The 15,441-nt window shown below is 47.8% G+C and overlaps 1 protein-coding gene across 2 annotated transcripts in view; it reads left to right on the forward strand.

Annotated features, from left to right (window-relative positions):
* Window positions 1-15,441, forward strand: part of PAK1 (p21 (RAC1) activated kinase 1) — an 805,686-nt gene that overhangs the window by 578,524 nt on the left and 211,721 nt on the right. The window contains exon 16 of one of the 2 annotated variants that reach the window (XM_083821757.1): window positions 801-2,011. The exons of the other annotated variant lie outside the window; for it this stretch is intronic. Coding sequence (XP_083677883.1) covers window positions 801-887 — 87 coding nt within the window. The 3' untranslated portion in view covers window positions 888-2,011. Of the gene's footprint in view, window positions 1-800; window positions 2,012-15,441 lie in introns of those variants that run through there. 2 annotated transcript variants of the gene reach the window in all.

The following is a 15,441-nucleotide window of genomic DNA, read 5'->3' on the forward strand; positions in this document are numbered from 1 at the left end:
TTTGGGTTTTCTGAACGGCTTGTGGGCTTCATGCCTCCACTCGTCTGATTAGCTGTTTTGTGTCAGTCTCTGTCCCCAACTAGACTTTCTCTGCGAGGCTGGAGTATTGCAAGCTTTCCACTTAACCCTGAACACAGGGAAAACTTCTTCCTCTGTTCCAGATGTTATGTTTTAAGCCTTGCCCCCGAAACAAACACCACATGTGCTGCAAGAAGCACTTTGTGACACCACCTACTGCTTGTTGCATGCTCGATAATCAATATTGTTTAACAGAACAGAGCACCTGGTATAGGAGATGGCCTGACTGGTCCTGTTGTGAATTCCCTGCTGTGCTCCTCAGTCCCAGCTGTTCTGAAAATTTCTAATAGCTTTAGAAGGCCAAGGCAATGTTTTCAGCAGATCTGTGGTGACAGGAAAGGAAGAATGGAGAGATGATTGCTGCAGGAAGCCCTGTGCAATGTTTTGGAACTGCATAGGTTGCTTTTACTTACACCTCCCTTCCACAAAGAATTTCACTGTAGATTTTGCATGAATTTATTTCCTGGGAGAACTTGCTTAGTCTTGAGAGTGTATAAACATTGGAGAAACTAGGATGTGTTGGGTGCAAAGATCTTTATCAGTTCAGGTGAGGCCCAAAAGTCACGGTGAACTTTCTTGCTCATCGTGCCTTTTTTGTTTCGCCTGCTTGGAGGTTGTTGGAGTTCATACAGGTCTAGGTCCTGATATTTTGTGTAAACACCAGGCTTTTGGGACATGTTCTGAGAAATGTAACCTTTTTTTTTCCTTTTTCCTCTTCCTAGCACCAGTTCCTGAAAATTGCAAAGCCTCTTTCTAGTCTCACTCCTCTGATTCTTGCTGCTAAAGAAGCAGCAAAGAACAACCATTAAAGCGGGGGAGCCAGCACAGCCGTCGTGTCAAGCCTTTTAGATGTTCCCTACAGAAACCGAATTACCTGTCCCTGTCCCCTCCTGCTCCTCCTTCACAGGGGTGTTCTTAAAACTTTGATCTGCCTTGAAGGGTAGCAGATGTATCGTTTGCTGAATGTGGGAGGGCACGCAACAGGTACGCTGCTGATCTTGCGTAGTGAACTGTCTTTCCATCCTCCTTGATGGGCACGGTAGGGGAAGGGTATATTTTATGGCTGGGAAGATCTTCTGAGAACATCTGAACCTGACCTACCCGTAGCAAAGCCAGTTTGTTTTCGTATTTCTTACTGTGTTTATTTTTAAAGATAATGTGGAGCCTTTAGGCCATGTTTATCTTAATAAAGTAAATCTTCTGCTGGCTGGACTCTTCCTGCTTTTGCCAAGCTGCTCTTCCAGCACTGAGGCTGCTCTCTGCTGTGGATGACTTGAGGAGGGAAGGAAGCAGGCAGCAGCAATCGGAACAGCTAAAACAACTGGAAGGGGAACGAGGGCAGGACCATGCAGCCCTCCCGCAGCACCGCTGGATGCTTCGGGGGAGCAAGGAGAAAGCCTGTGTGTGCTTCTTGCAGCTGTTGGACAAGTCGTGATCTTTTTGCCAAATTGTGTGAATCAAGGTCCTTCCCCGCACACTTTCGTTTCAACTCAAGTAATTAAACAGCTTTCAAATAGTTCTGATATTCTAGAAAAATCACAGGAAAAATCAACTGGGATTTCTTTTAGGGTTATTTTATTAGTGCTGTCAGGCTTCGTGGAGACCTGCCCTGTAAGAGAAAGCAAACAGAACAATTGCTCTTAGGAAGATAAGATCTGCCTGCAAGATGATGGTGAAAACTCTTGCTTCTTAGACCAAGGCCAACAGAAAACAAACTGATCATGGACAGTGTTTCCTTGGAAGCATAGGGGCATTCATTTTATTTTTTTTTTGAAATGAGCGAGTGAACTGATATCTTTATGCTACTGACTCCTTTGGTTGCTAATGATATGTAAAACAACAGCAATCCTGGAACTACTAGAGAGATCGGGTGTAAACACTGGCGTTATGTTGAACTGTATCCTGATTTTTAATAAAAGGACTGCTGCATTTCTTAACTTGGGGCTGAGGGAGGGTTGGAGAATTCACTGTCACCAGACAACTCTGTCGGATGGGATGGGTTTTCATGGTATCGTCACTGGGTGCTTACAAGCGATGCATTAAGTGATACAAGCTTCTGTAGTCCTGTGGGATAGCGAGTGGCTCTGAAGAGGAGTAACTGCACACAGAGGGAACGGATAAAAGATCTTGCTTTCTCTGTACGTATCGCTTTGGTCATTTCCAGGGTGAGTTTAATCCAGTTCTCCTCTCCCCAAAGCACTTGTGTTGCACAGAAACTCATTCCTGCTTCTTGCTGAGACCTGCTGCTGGATCAGTCCTTTCCTCCCTGCCCTGGGCTTGTGATTGAAATATATACATATATTTTTCCCCATTCACTCTGCGATACGTGACAGCCCTTGCACTGGTTTTACAGGCGTAGATAAAGCCTGTAAGGTCCCTTGCTTTTTTGGTGTCTTCTCCCATCCTTCAGGCTACAGGGTGGCCACTGTCTGACGTGAGGCTGTAACGTCTGAAGCCCATTGCCAAATCTTCTGCCTTCCTCCCCTTGTATATATTCTTCATCTTCATGTAATATGAAAAATTTCCCCTTACAAGATGAATTCCTTGGGCAGAGCAGCAAAGCTGCCAGCCCTGGGGGGGACCTGATCTCTTGATGAGCTCCTCTGCTTGGGGCTGTGGTGGAGATCGGGAAAGGGAAGGCCACTACCCTCGAATAATTCTCTTTGGTGAGGAGTTTGGTTTTATTTTCTATGCAAGTCTCAAAATGCCATGTGTGCGGTGGAAGGAATGATGGGCTAGAGCTCACTAGGTCTAAAATCTAATGTGGCTCTGGTTTTACCGACCCACCAATTGACTTTTTTGGACAGCACAGGATTAAACCTGATCCATGAATTTATTGAATGTTGCTGACTTCCCTTCGCCTTCCCTTCCCACTCCATCCTTGACACCCCTTTGAGGTGGGAGTGGTAATGCAGATGTGCCCTACCTGCGAGCAAATCCGTGAGCTTATTTTTCTGCAGGAGGAAAAATGGTAAAAAGGGTGACTTGTATTTAAGTTACTCTGCTGGATTCTCTGTTGCCTATTGGAAAGGAATCTGCAGGAGTGACTGTTTCTCCCCATTCTTAAGCCTGTGATGTGCTTCTGTCTCATTGACTTCGACTGTGGATTGGTCCTTACTGGTTTGGTAAGGACTGAGAGCTATGCACTGGGAAGCTGTAAGACAGCGGTTGTAGACATGTCATCTTCTCCTGTTTTTATTTTACCAACCTGTGATGCGAAAGAGTTTGACTTGCTACTTTGTACCTAGCCCCAATTCCAAGTTAACAGACGCATCGTGTTTTCATGGTCTCAGAAATCTTAAATAAAAAGATAAATAAAAGAATGTAGTTAGTTTAGGAGAATGAGATACATTTTTTTTTGTCCAGAGATGGATCCTTTTCTCTACTCTTAGGTTCATCTGGGCATCGCTCAGCTTCAGCACTGGTGGCAGCTGCTGCATAGCCTTTTACAGCACTTTCTGGTCACTACAGAGAGCTGTTAGCACAAGTGTCTGACTTAATAATTCTTATTTTTTTTTCTGAGAACATCCTTACTGCTGGGATTTGAACGCAACTTCCAAGAGAAGAGAACTGATTTGGTAGCATTTTAAAATATATTTTAATATACCTACAGTATGAACTAATTCTACTGAGTCTGAACCATTTTTAATCACAGCCCTTATTTATTTGATTATTAGATTCTCTCTTCTATATGAGAACATGAAATATTCAGTTTGACTATCCATCCTGAAAACCTGCTTTGTTTTTATGGGATCCTCAGCAACCCCATCAGGTTAGGTGCCGAAATGGCACAACGTGCTACAGCTCCCAGAGCTCCTGGTGGTGGCGGAAGGTAAAACTCATCTCTTTTTTTTCCAAAGCACTGAAGAATATCGTATTTAAGAAGCAGCTGGTGCATTTCAAGCTTCCTATATTTAAAGAGCTGATATTGAGCTGGATTACTGCAGCCCTAGGTTTTCTTTAAACAAATGATTGATTTAAGTTCAGTGGGGCCAAGAGTTTGGGTGAGAGGGGCTGGCTGAGCTGAGATCGCTTCTGAGCTGAGATCTCTGTTAGTATCCGAACGTGTCTGTCTCAAGGTATCACGGGTTGGTATCACCAGATGATATTTACCATGCAAGGATGGGGTGAAATGGCCTGTAGGCTGCTGGTACTTCAAGTTTGCTGAGCTCAGCTGGCAGTGAAAGGTCCAGCCCAAAGTCCAAGAAGAATGGTACGTATTTGAACGCCTTTCTTAATTACGAGCTTACAGATTCCCCAGCATCTTTCATATGGAAGCTGTCAAAGGTGAAGGCTGAGTCTGTTTGTCTCCCTAGCATAAAATACGGAGACTTTTCAGTGGCTTATTTTGATAGTAATAGAGAACATGTGGATGTATTTTGGGGTTGTAAACGCACTGGATTGAGCATATAGATAATGTCCTAGGGCGGATCTCATGGTTTGCTGCTAATGACAATTCTCAGCATCAAGGCTGGGGTCTTGGAGAAGCAGGGAGCTGCCGGTGGTGGCAGAACAGCGATGCCGGCGGGGGCTGGACGGAAACTTGCAGCCGAAATGGATGCCCCCAGGAAAGGGGTGGGAGGGCAACAGAAGATGGTGTTGGTCTGAGGAAGAAGACGGGTGCTGGGGTAGGAGGATGCAAAAGGTAAAAGCTCAGTTTCCCAACTGCTGAGGAAATTTGGAGGGTGCTGAAGCAGCCTGCGGTGGATTGAGGCATCCTGTTTGGGAGCAGGAAGGAGCGGGGGGCTCCTGTGCAATGAAGGGGTGCTCAGAGTGAGGACTGAGCCTTATGTCTTTGAGCAACAACTCGTGCTAAGTGAGCTGGAGCTAATCTGACCTGCTGCCAGATGTCTGTGTGTCTTGTCCTGCTGGGAAATAACAAGGGCATTTGCCGTTTTAAAATCAGCTGGAAAACGTGTTTCTCTTTCTTTGTACTGCCTTGGTGTAACTCTCCGGTAGTGCCCGGTTTGTTAGGGTCAGCTCAGCCATTTAGAAAGCAAAACTGAAACCTTAAATAAAACCTGAATGAATGACCTGCTTCTCCTCCCCTTTGTTTCAATGACGCTTGCAGAAATGAATTGGGGGGTGCTTGAAGGAGTTGTGTTTCTCTGATCTGTTTTAATTAGATCTTACTTGATAGAGCAAAGTGACTTTACGCTGAAAGCTGATGCAGAAAGTGTGATTTCTACTGCTTATTTTCACCTGTTTGGAAGTCATTAATGCTCTGAGAAACACCAGTGTGGAAGCAGGATGTAGAGCCCAGCTTGAGGAGGAAGAGGAGGAGGCAGATGATGAAATGGACCCTCCTGGCTGCTTGTTGTCTCCCCAGGCAGAGCTTGGTGTCTGCGGCTCCAGGTGCAGAGGAGGAAACGGGGGAGGATTTGGGATCGGTCCCTAAAGCTGCCCTCCCCAGCATCACTTTTACATGTGGGGTCAGTAGGGTGAGGCTGATGACAAGAGCAGGAGTTTATCACCTACATAATTGTGCAAGTGCCTCGTCCCAGCTTGGATTAAGGAATATTAAGGGGAGGACACGTGTGCCCCCACAAGCCCCCTGCTGTAGGATTTTATCCGCTTGTGGCTGTAGGGCAGAGCTGGGTGCTGGAAGTCCAAGAAACCAAGCCTAACGTGAAGAGGACTTTCCCAGGTCAGCCTCCTGGCGCTGGGAGCCCTGCCGAGCTCTCACAAGCCATTTGGGTGCTGAGCCCCACGTCGGAGGGGGAGCTGGAAGAAAAGGGAACGTCTGGAAGGGGGAGCTGGCAAACTAGTTGGTGGTGGCACTGCTGCGATGTGCATCCCATGTCCATGTCCTTGTCCCATGAGAGCCCGGCAGCCAAACTGTGTCATCCTGCATCCTGCTGCTCCCCTCGTGAAACTTCACAAAGCCGGGCACCAGGCAGACCGGAGGGCCTGGTAACGTACACCAAAAGTGCCTGAAAAAGTGGTAACGGGGCTGGTGGCTCTGCCAGTATTTCCCTCAACACCATTACTTGAGTGTTTTTATTTTATTTTATTTTATTTTATTTTATTTTATTTTATTTTATTTTATTTTATTTTATTTTTAGTCCCATGGCAAAGGAGAGGAGCTTCTGCAGAGGTCCTGGTTGAAACCTCGTGGCTGCAAAATGCTTCCCAACCCCAGTCCTCTCATCCCACTGCTGCCTTTTTTTTCCACCTGCACGGGAGGGAAATGTACCTGTGGTTATCTCAGAGGGGTGTCCCAAGGCTAAATATGCACTGGGACACACAAAACCTGCCCTGGATCTTTAAACTTTTACTTTTTCATACCTAAATTTAGCGTTTTCACTGGTGGGAACAGTTCTGCAGGGTCTTATTATTTGGGAGCGAAGTGGGGGGAATGAGCAGGAGCAGAGGCAATACGCTGGTAGGTACAAGAGAGGAAGAGAGGGTTATTATCGCATGCTTCAGGGAAAACTGCTGCACTTTATATAAGTGATGTTTTTCCTGCATCCCTGATTTTTATTGCCCAGAAGGGTCCCAAGTTTTGGTCCCGAGGCTCATCTTTTGGGAGAATTTAGAGCTTGAACTCCGTGAGCTTGCCGGGCTGTCCTGGCTGCTCCCCTCCAATTCCTGGGGCTGTGCTGCCCTCAAACAGATCAAAGATCTCCTGAAGATGGGTACTTCAGCTGTGACCGCTTTAGCCTTTTGAATGGGTCTGGTTTGGTTTTGTTGATGGAGTTTTCTTTTGTTAACCAGAGATTCTAAGCCTTGGAGATGGGGAGAAAAAATGGGTTGAGGCAGGATTGCATGGGGCAGCCTTTCTCTCTGTCAAGCCAAATGGCCTGGGGGGGAGCCAGCCCCAGAAAAGGGGCCCCTCAGCCCCCCCAGCCCTCCTCCTTGTCCACATGAGGGCATCTTCCAGGCCTCTCCCAACGCAGCCGCCTTTGGCCTCGCACGGGCCACTCCATCACAGAGCCTTGCTGAGGTCACAGTGGCCACCGCTGTCACGCCTTTGCCCCGGGCCCTATAAAAGAGGCCCCCTGCCGCTGGCCCGCCACTTGCTCAGCGACTCGGTCCTCTGAGAGCCAGCGTAAGCGGCAGGAGGAAGGCCAGAGAAAGGAGCAAGGCGAGCGGCAGCCCTCCTCGGTGTGAGGACCGCGAAGCGATCTGAGGAAGCACCGAGAAGATGGCAGCTAATGGGAGAAAGATGTCTCATGGGCAGAGGGACAGCACCTGCGGCACAAAAGACATCAGTGCCTGGGGGAAGTCTGCTGCCCGGCCCAGAGACGATTATTGGAGATATCACTGGCACCACAGCGATGCGGGGAACAGGCCGGCCCCTCAGACATCCAGCAGCAGGGGGCCTGGGCCTAACCAGAGGTGCAGTGGTGGTGTGGAGCGAAGACGGGAGCGTGATGCGGAGAGCCGTGGGGAGCAGAGGCGTGCCCATCGGCCAGATCGCAGCGAGGGACCCAGCCGTGGCCGTAAAAGAGATGGCGGCGTGAAACCCACGAATGAATATCAAGTGGAGAGTGGCATGGGACCAGGCAATGGAACTGGGCGACCCCCTCGTTCGGCACCCTGGCCGGAGAACACAGCTGATGGGAGGCATCCCGTGTGGGCAGTCCCAGGCAAGGACTGGCTTGTCCTCCTGCCTGACACCGTGGAGCCCATGGAGGTGGATCCACAAGAAGAGGCGGAGGAACCCATGGAAGTGGATCCACCTCGGCCACATCAGACCTGGGACTACCCCGGCAGCTCTCTGCTGCGTGCCATGAGAGAACACCGGTAGCTACGCAGCAGGGCCCGGCGAGCTCCCTACTCCTCGTCGCGCAGGCTCCATCCCAGGCATTAGCTTGGAGCCACCAAACACCTGGCAATAAAGAACTCTTGCTGATATTCAGGGCTTGTGTGCGTGTTTCTTTCCCACCCGCCAGCCCTTGTGCGAGAGGTGTCAGCCCCTCTGCACAGAGCCTCGAGGAAGAGCACAAGAGAGGACCCAGCTCCCTTCGGGCTGCTGCGCTGGGCTGACAGGAGGAGTCCCCAGGGGCCACCATGCGCCTTTAACATTTGTGAAAATAAACTGAGGGGTGAAAATAGTAGTGTGGAAGCGATTAGAGGTGGCTAATTTCTTATATTAGGAGTGAGTTTCTATGCCTGAGTAATTGGTAACGACAGACACGGAGAAGGCTGAGGTACTCAGCAACTTCTTTGCCTCCGTCTGCACTGGTAGATGGGCTTCCCAAGTCTTTCATTTCCCTGAACCTGTAGGTGGAGGCTGGGGGAGCAAAGTCCCACCCACGGTAAGTGAAGAGCAGGTTCGAGACCACCTGCTGAATGTAAACAGGTCCAGGTCTATGGGACCTGATGACATGAATCCCAGGGTCCTGAGGGAACTGGCTGATGGGGTTGCCAAGCCGCTCTCCATCACAGTTGAAAAGTCCTGGTAGTCGGGTGATGTCACTGGTGAGTGGAAAAATGGAAACGTCATGCCCTTACTCTTCAACAATTAAAACAAAGAATTGAACAAAGAGTGCTACTCTTCACCAATTAAAACAATTAGGAGACATTTCTTCTCAGAAAGAGTGGTCAGGCATTGGGACGCGTTGCCCAGGGAGGTGGTGGAGTCCCCGTCCCTGGGGGTGTTCAAGGCAAGGTTGGACGTGGTGCTTGGGGACGTGGTTTCGTGGGTGACATTGTTCGTAGGGGGATGGTTGGACCAGGTGATCTTGGAGGGCTTTTCCAACCTTAATTTTCCTATGATTCTATTATTCTGTGATCTTTTGGAAAGTCAAATGCAAATAAGACAGGGCCAAGCAATTTCCACAGGAAGGCTCTTCAGCTTTCTGTCTTCTCAAAGAAAATAATAAGTACCAAATTAGGTCCTTAAATTTATTCTGAACACAGTATTTGCTCTAGAAAGCAAATCGTGTTTGCGAGATGGTACATCTTCTGGGGAAATACTATCTCTGGGACTGAAAATACGACCAGATAATACTGGTGGGTGTGGGTGGAGGGAGGACAGACTGGGCATTGGTTTCTGTTTTCACAGACCCAGGAACAGACTTGAGAGCATGTGTTACACAGTGTATTACAGCTGCCAAATGCTGCACTGCCACGTTTCACAGCATCCATGTACAGCTCTTTACTGATCACCAGCCTTCACATCGACAAGTGAGCAGCTCTGTGATGTTGATGGCCTCAGCGAGTCAGATTTAGAAGCTTACTCCTGAACACCTTGTTAACCACAAAACCAGCCCTCCTTTGCAGCAGCAATGTAGCAGGCAGTGCAACAGGCTAGCTTGTACCACAGCATTGGCATCAGTACGTGTTGTTTTTGGAGAAACCTGCTGGTTTCTAACTTTTTCTTCCCTCCTTCTTTGCTTTTCCAGCTGACTTTGGCTTCTGTGCCCAGATCACTCCCGAACAGAGCAAGCGCAGCACCATGGTGGGGACCCCGTACTGGATGGCGCCTGAAGTGGTGACACGAAAAGCCTACGGGCCCAAAGTGGACATCTGGTCACTGGGGATAATGGCCATCGAGATGATCGAAGGAGAACCCCCCTACCTCAATGAAAACCCCCTGAGAGTAAGCGAGTGCCTTTTTTTTGCCCTCAGGCCTTCGCTGAGCCTGCTGGTTAACCTGGGCTCTGGAGGAGGCAGGTGAACCTCCGCTGTGGTTTCATCACATGCAGCTACACGTCTCCTTAGATGCTGTAGTGAGAAGATTGTGGTCATTTAAGTTAGAAGCCATGGCTGGTTCTGGGTGGCAGAGGGCACAGGCTCTTCCTGTTGCAGACCTTCAGGTAGGGTCTGAGTTAATGATGTGGTGCATCCATAATTCCCCCCTTTCTGGAGAGGCCGATAGGGGCACCTTCTGGCCCCAGAGCGCCCGGCTTCTTAAATCCTTGTGAGTGGGGAAGAGAGCTGTCCTTGAATTCAAAGAATACCACATTACTCTTTTATAAACAGGGCTTTTTCTTGCTGGTGCATTGTTCCTCTTTGCGTGCTCTCAGTAAAGCTCCAGGTTTAACAAGCCTTTAGTCAGGCTTTGCCCCGCTGGTGTCTTTCCCTTCATATTCTTTAATGAAGGGGGAAATTCTGTCTGTTTGTAGGAATGCGGCTGTTCTTGGTGTAAGCCAGTTTTATGGCTTTTTTTCTAAGCTAAACAGGACGAAGGGATCTAGAACAGTTCTGTTTAACTTGTTTCCACCTCTTTGACTGGAGGTGATTTTGGGAGAGAAGCGCAGCAGTGAAGAAATGCGAAAGGAAAAAGTTGGTGTGGAGTTAAATGAGGATGGCTAAGCAACGGGGTGCTTTGCTCTCATTTAACTTAACTTGTTGCAGTTCCCAGGCTATCAGACCTCTACCTTGAGATGTGATGAGCGATGAGCTCCAAAGGCCTCTGCCAGATGTCTGTTTCCTTTTAAAAGGCATCTAGCGATTTTCTTTTAATAGTAAAATTTTGCAGTGGATGAATTCTGAATTTCCTGATTCTTAGAGAATTCTTCATTCCCAAGCAGCAGCAAAACGACTCCACTTGTTTCTGTAGGGTGTTAAGTGCTGCTTGAGAACCTACTGGCCATCTTTTGTAAAGGACCAACTGCATCTTTAGAGTATTGACTTTTTAGGCCTTGTGCATTTGGGCAAAGTATCGAGAGAAGAAAGCCTCCTGTTTCTTCAGGGGTACCTTCCCATGAGGATATAGTTATTGCAGGAGTCGAGCACTGGCAGAGCTGTGCCAGCCAACTTCCCTCTGTAAACACAGTCTGGACTGCTGGTTTTGTCCTCTTAATCCCTTGAGAGGGCTGCAGGATCCAAACCCAGATTACGAGGGTAAAGCAAGAAAGGATTGGATCCCATCCACATAAAAATAGGGCCGGCAGCTCTTCTCTTTGCTGAAACTTAAGCATTTATTAGTCACCGTGATAAGGGTTTGTTTTGGTTTTGTTTTTCCCCATTGAACTGTGGGGAGGGAGAGGAAAAATGGGTGCCTCTGTAATCTGCAGCTGGAGTCTGACCTTCGTAACCTCCTGTTTCTTTGGTGCTTGCTTTGCTTTAGGCCCTGTATCTCATTGCTACTAACGGGACTCCGGAACTGCAGAATCCAGAAAAGCTTTCACCCATATTCCGAGACTTCCTAAATCGCTGTCTTGAAATGGACGTGGAAAAAAGAGGTTCTGCAAAAGAGCTGCTCCAGGTAAGTGCCGGGGAACGGGAAGGAATTAAGCATTCTAGAGTGAGAATAGGCACGTGGAGCAATGTCATTTGGGGTCTTAAATACTGCGTCATCTGAAGTCACAAGCACAGCAGAGATAATTTACCATGAAGAAACGAACAAAAAAAACCAAAACCAACCAACCAAAAAACCCCAAATCCCTAACGAAGCGCTAACAGAGTACTTTCCTTTTTGTGCTGTACTTGCTACTGGCAGCAGCTGTGCAGCGTGTTCTGTAACCAACCTCAAATAATTGCCGTGCCCCGATCCTGCCAGCTGCCGTGCCCCTTAATTCCCGTGGCTTCTTCACGCAGCTCACCCTAACATCTGGCTGTGGTGTTGCGGTCTGGCCGTGCTTGTTCCCATTTGGATAACAGGAGGGCTTCCAGCTATCGAATGCTCTGGTTGTCTCCCTTCTGGGGGAGAGTTCCCAAAGCTTTCTGGAAGGGGCACGTCTTGCACTAACTGCAGCAGTTTGGCATTAACACATTTTGCCAGATACAGCTCTTCCTGCAGAGGTGATGGAACCAAGCTTGTGAGAAATCCTCAGTTATTTCACTGAAAACCTGGTGTCTTTGTCTGGACTCGTGAAAGTGAAGGACGAAGCTGCCAGGCTTTTTACCAACACAGATGAGGAGTGTTCATGTGTTTCCTTTTGTCAGACCTCCCACGGGGGTGGAAAATGTGCTTCATCTCTTTGTAAAATAAATCGGTGATGATGGGGCCCTCAGATGTCGACTGTGAGACAGTTGTCTCTTTTTTGGTGTTCCTTTCTTTCCTTTAGTTTGTCTACTGGGTTCAGCTTTGGGAGTGCTGCTGCCTTTCTGAGACACTAATGAAGCATTAATCACCGGCAGAAAGAATGGCAGTAGATGAAAGCTGACTTTTTCTCCTGGACTTGCCAGCTCCAGAGTATCAGACAGCAGCAGGGTTGTGTTCCTTGGGGCAGGAGAACATTGGGACTGCAGCATTTCTGCCTGCCTTTACCTTTTAGCCTCGGATTTTTCCACCTCTGAAGTGTGTTCAGATTGGGTGGTTGATCCCTTCTGGTGCTCAGAAGTCCTGGGGGACTTAATTATTTTGGGTTTTCTGAACGGCTTGTGGGCTTCATGCCTCCACTCGTCTGATTAGCTGTTTTGTGTCAGTCTCTGTCCCCAACCTAGACTTTCTCTGCGAGGCTGGAGTATTGCAAGCTTTCCACTTAACCCTGAACACAGGGAAAACTTCTTCCTCTGTTCCAGATGTTACGTTTTAAACCTTGCCCCCGAAACAAACACCACATGTGCTGCAAGAAGCACTTTGTGACACCACCTACTGCTTGTTGCATGCTCGATAATCAATATTGTTTAACAGAACAGCGCACCTGGTATAGGAGATGGCCTGACTGGTCCTGTTGTGAATTCCCTGCTGTGCTCCTCAGTCCCAGCTGTTCTGAAAATTTCTAATAGCTTTAGAAGGCCAAGGCAATGTTTTCAGCAGATCTGTGGTGACAGGAAAGGAAGAATGGAGAGATGATTGCTGCAGGAAGCCCTGTGCAATGTTTTGGAACTGCACAGGTTGCTTTTACTTACACCTCCCTTCCACAAAGAATTTCACTGTAGATTTTGCATGAATTTATTTCCTGGGAGAACTTGCTTAGTCTTGAGAGTGTATAAACATTGGAGAAACTAGGATGTGTTGGGTGGAAAGCTCTTTATCAGTTCAGGTGAGGCCCAAAAGTCACGGTGAACTTTCTTGCTCATCGTGCCTTTTTTGTTTCGCCTGCTTGGAGGTTGTTGGAGTTCATACAGGTCTAGGTCCTGATATTTTGTGTAAACACCAGGCTTTTGGGACATGTTCTGAGAAATGTAACCTTTTTTTTTCCTTTTTCCTCTTCCTAGCACCAGTTCCTGAAAATTGCAAAGCCTCTTTCTAGTCTCACTCCTCTGATTCTTGCTGCTAAAGAAGCAGCAAAGAACAACCATTAAAGCGGGGGAGCCAGCACAGCCGTCGTGTCAAGCCTTTTAGATGTTCCCTACAGAAACCGAATTACCTGTCCCTGTCCCCTCCCGCTCCTCCTTCACAGGGGTGTTCTTAAAACTTTGATCTGCCTTGAAGGGTAGCAGATGTATCGTTTGCTGAATGTGGGAGGGCACGCAACAGGTACGCTGCTGATCTTGCGTAGTGAACTGTCTTTCCATCCTCCTTGATGGGCACGGTAGGGGAAGGGTATATTTTATGGCTGGGAAGATCTTCTGAGAACATCTGAACCTGACCTACCCGTAGCAAAGCCAGTTTGTTTTCGTATTTCTTACTGTGTTTATTTTTAAAGATAATGTGGAGCCTTTAGACCATGTTTATCTTAATAAAGTAAATCTTCTGCTGGCTGGACTCCTCCTGCTTTTGCCAAGCTGCTCTTCCAGCACTGAGGCTGCTCTCTGCTTTGGATGACTTGAGGAGGGAAGGAAGCAGGCAGCAGCAATCGGAACAGCTAAAACAACTGGAAGGGGAACGAGGGCAGGACCATGCAGCCCTCCTGCAGCACCGCTGGATGCTTCGGGGGAGCAAGGAGAAAGCCTGTGTGTGCTTCTTGCAGCTGTTGGACAAGTCGTGATCTTTTTGCCAAATTGTGTGAATCAAGGTCCTTCCCCGCACACTTTCGTTTCAACTCAAGTAATTAAACAGCTTTCAAATAGTTCTGATATTTCTAGAAAAATCACAGGAAAAATCAACTGGGATTTCTTTTAGGGTTATTTTATTAGTGCTGTCAGGCTTCGTGGAGACCTGCCCTGTAAGAGAAAGCAAACAGAACAATTGCTCTTAGGAAGATAAGATCTGCCTGCAAGATGATGGTGAAAACTCTTGCTTCTTAGACCAAGGCCAACAGAAAACAAACTGATCATGGACAGTGTTTCCTTGGAAGCATAGGGGCATTCATTTTATTTTTTTTTTTGAAATGAGCGAGTGAACTGATATCTTTATGCTACTGACTCCTTTGGTTGCTAATGATATGTAAAACAACAGCGATCCTGGAACTACTAGAGAGATCGGGTGTAAACACTGGCGTTATGTTGAACTGTATCCTGATTTTTAATAAAAGGACTGCTGCATTTCTTAACTCGGGGCTGAGGGAGGGTTGGAGAATTCACTGTCACCAGACAACTCTGTCGGATGGGATGGGTTTTCATGTTATCGTCACTGGGTGCTTACAAGCGATGCATTAAGTGATACAAGCTTCTGTAGTCCTGTGGGATAGCGAGTGGCTCTGAAGAGGAGTAACTGCACACAGAGGGAACGGATAAAAGATCTTGCTTTCTCTGTACGTATCGCTTTGGTCATTTCCAGGGTGAGTTTAATCCAGTTCTCCTCTCCCCAAAGCACTTGTGTTGCACAGAAACTCATTCCTGCTTCTTGCTGACACCTGCTGCTGGATCAGTCCTTTCCTCCCTGCCCTGGGCTTGTGATTGAAATATATACATATATTTTTCCCCATTCACTCTGCGATACGTGACAGCCCTTGCACTGGTTTTACAGGCGTAGATAAAGCCTGTAAGGTCCCTTGCTTTTTTGGTGTCTTCTCCCATCCTTCAGGCTACAGGGTGGCCACTGTCTGACGTGAGTCTGTAATGTCTGAAGCCCATTGCCAAATCTTCTGCCTTCCTCCCCTTGTATACATTCTTCATCTTCATGTAATATGGAGAGTTTCCCCTCGCAAGATGAATTCCTTGGGCAGAGCAGTAAAGCTGCCAGCCCTGGGGGGGACCTGATCTCTTGATGAGCTCCTCTGCTTGGGGCTGGGGTGGAGATCGGGAAAGGGAAGGCCACTACCCTCGGATAATTCTCTTTGGTGAGGAGTTTGCTTTTATTTTCTGTGCAAGTCTCAAATGCCATGCGTGGGGTAGATGGGAAGGAATGATGGGCTAGATCTCACTTGATCTAAAATCTAATGTTGCTCTGGTCTTATTGACCCATCAATTGACATTTTTTGACAGCACAGGATTAAACCTGATCCATGAATGTACTGAGTGTTGCTGACTTCCCTTCGCCTTCCCTTCCCACTCCATCCTTGGCACCCCTTTGAGGTGAGAGCGGTAATGCAGATGTGCCCTACCTGCGAGCAAATCCGTGAGCTTATTTTTCTGCAGGAGGAAAAATGGTAAAAAGGGTGACTTGTATTTAAGTTACTCTGCTGGATTCTCTGTTGC

The sequence above is a fragment of the Anser anser genome (genome assembly GCF_964211835.1).
Source record: "Anser anser genome assembly, chromosome: 1".
Classification (NCBI taxonomy): domain Eukaryota; kingdom Metazoa; phylum Chordata; class Aves; order Anseriformes; family Anatidae; genus Anser; species Anser anser.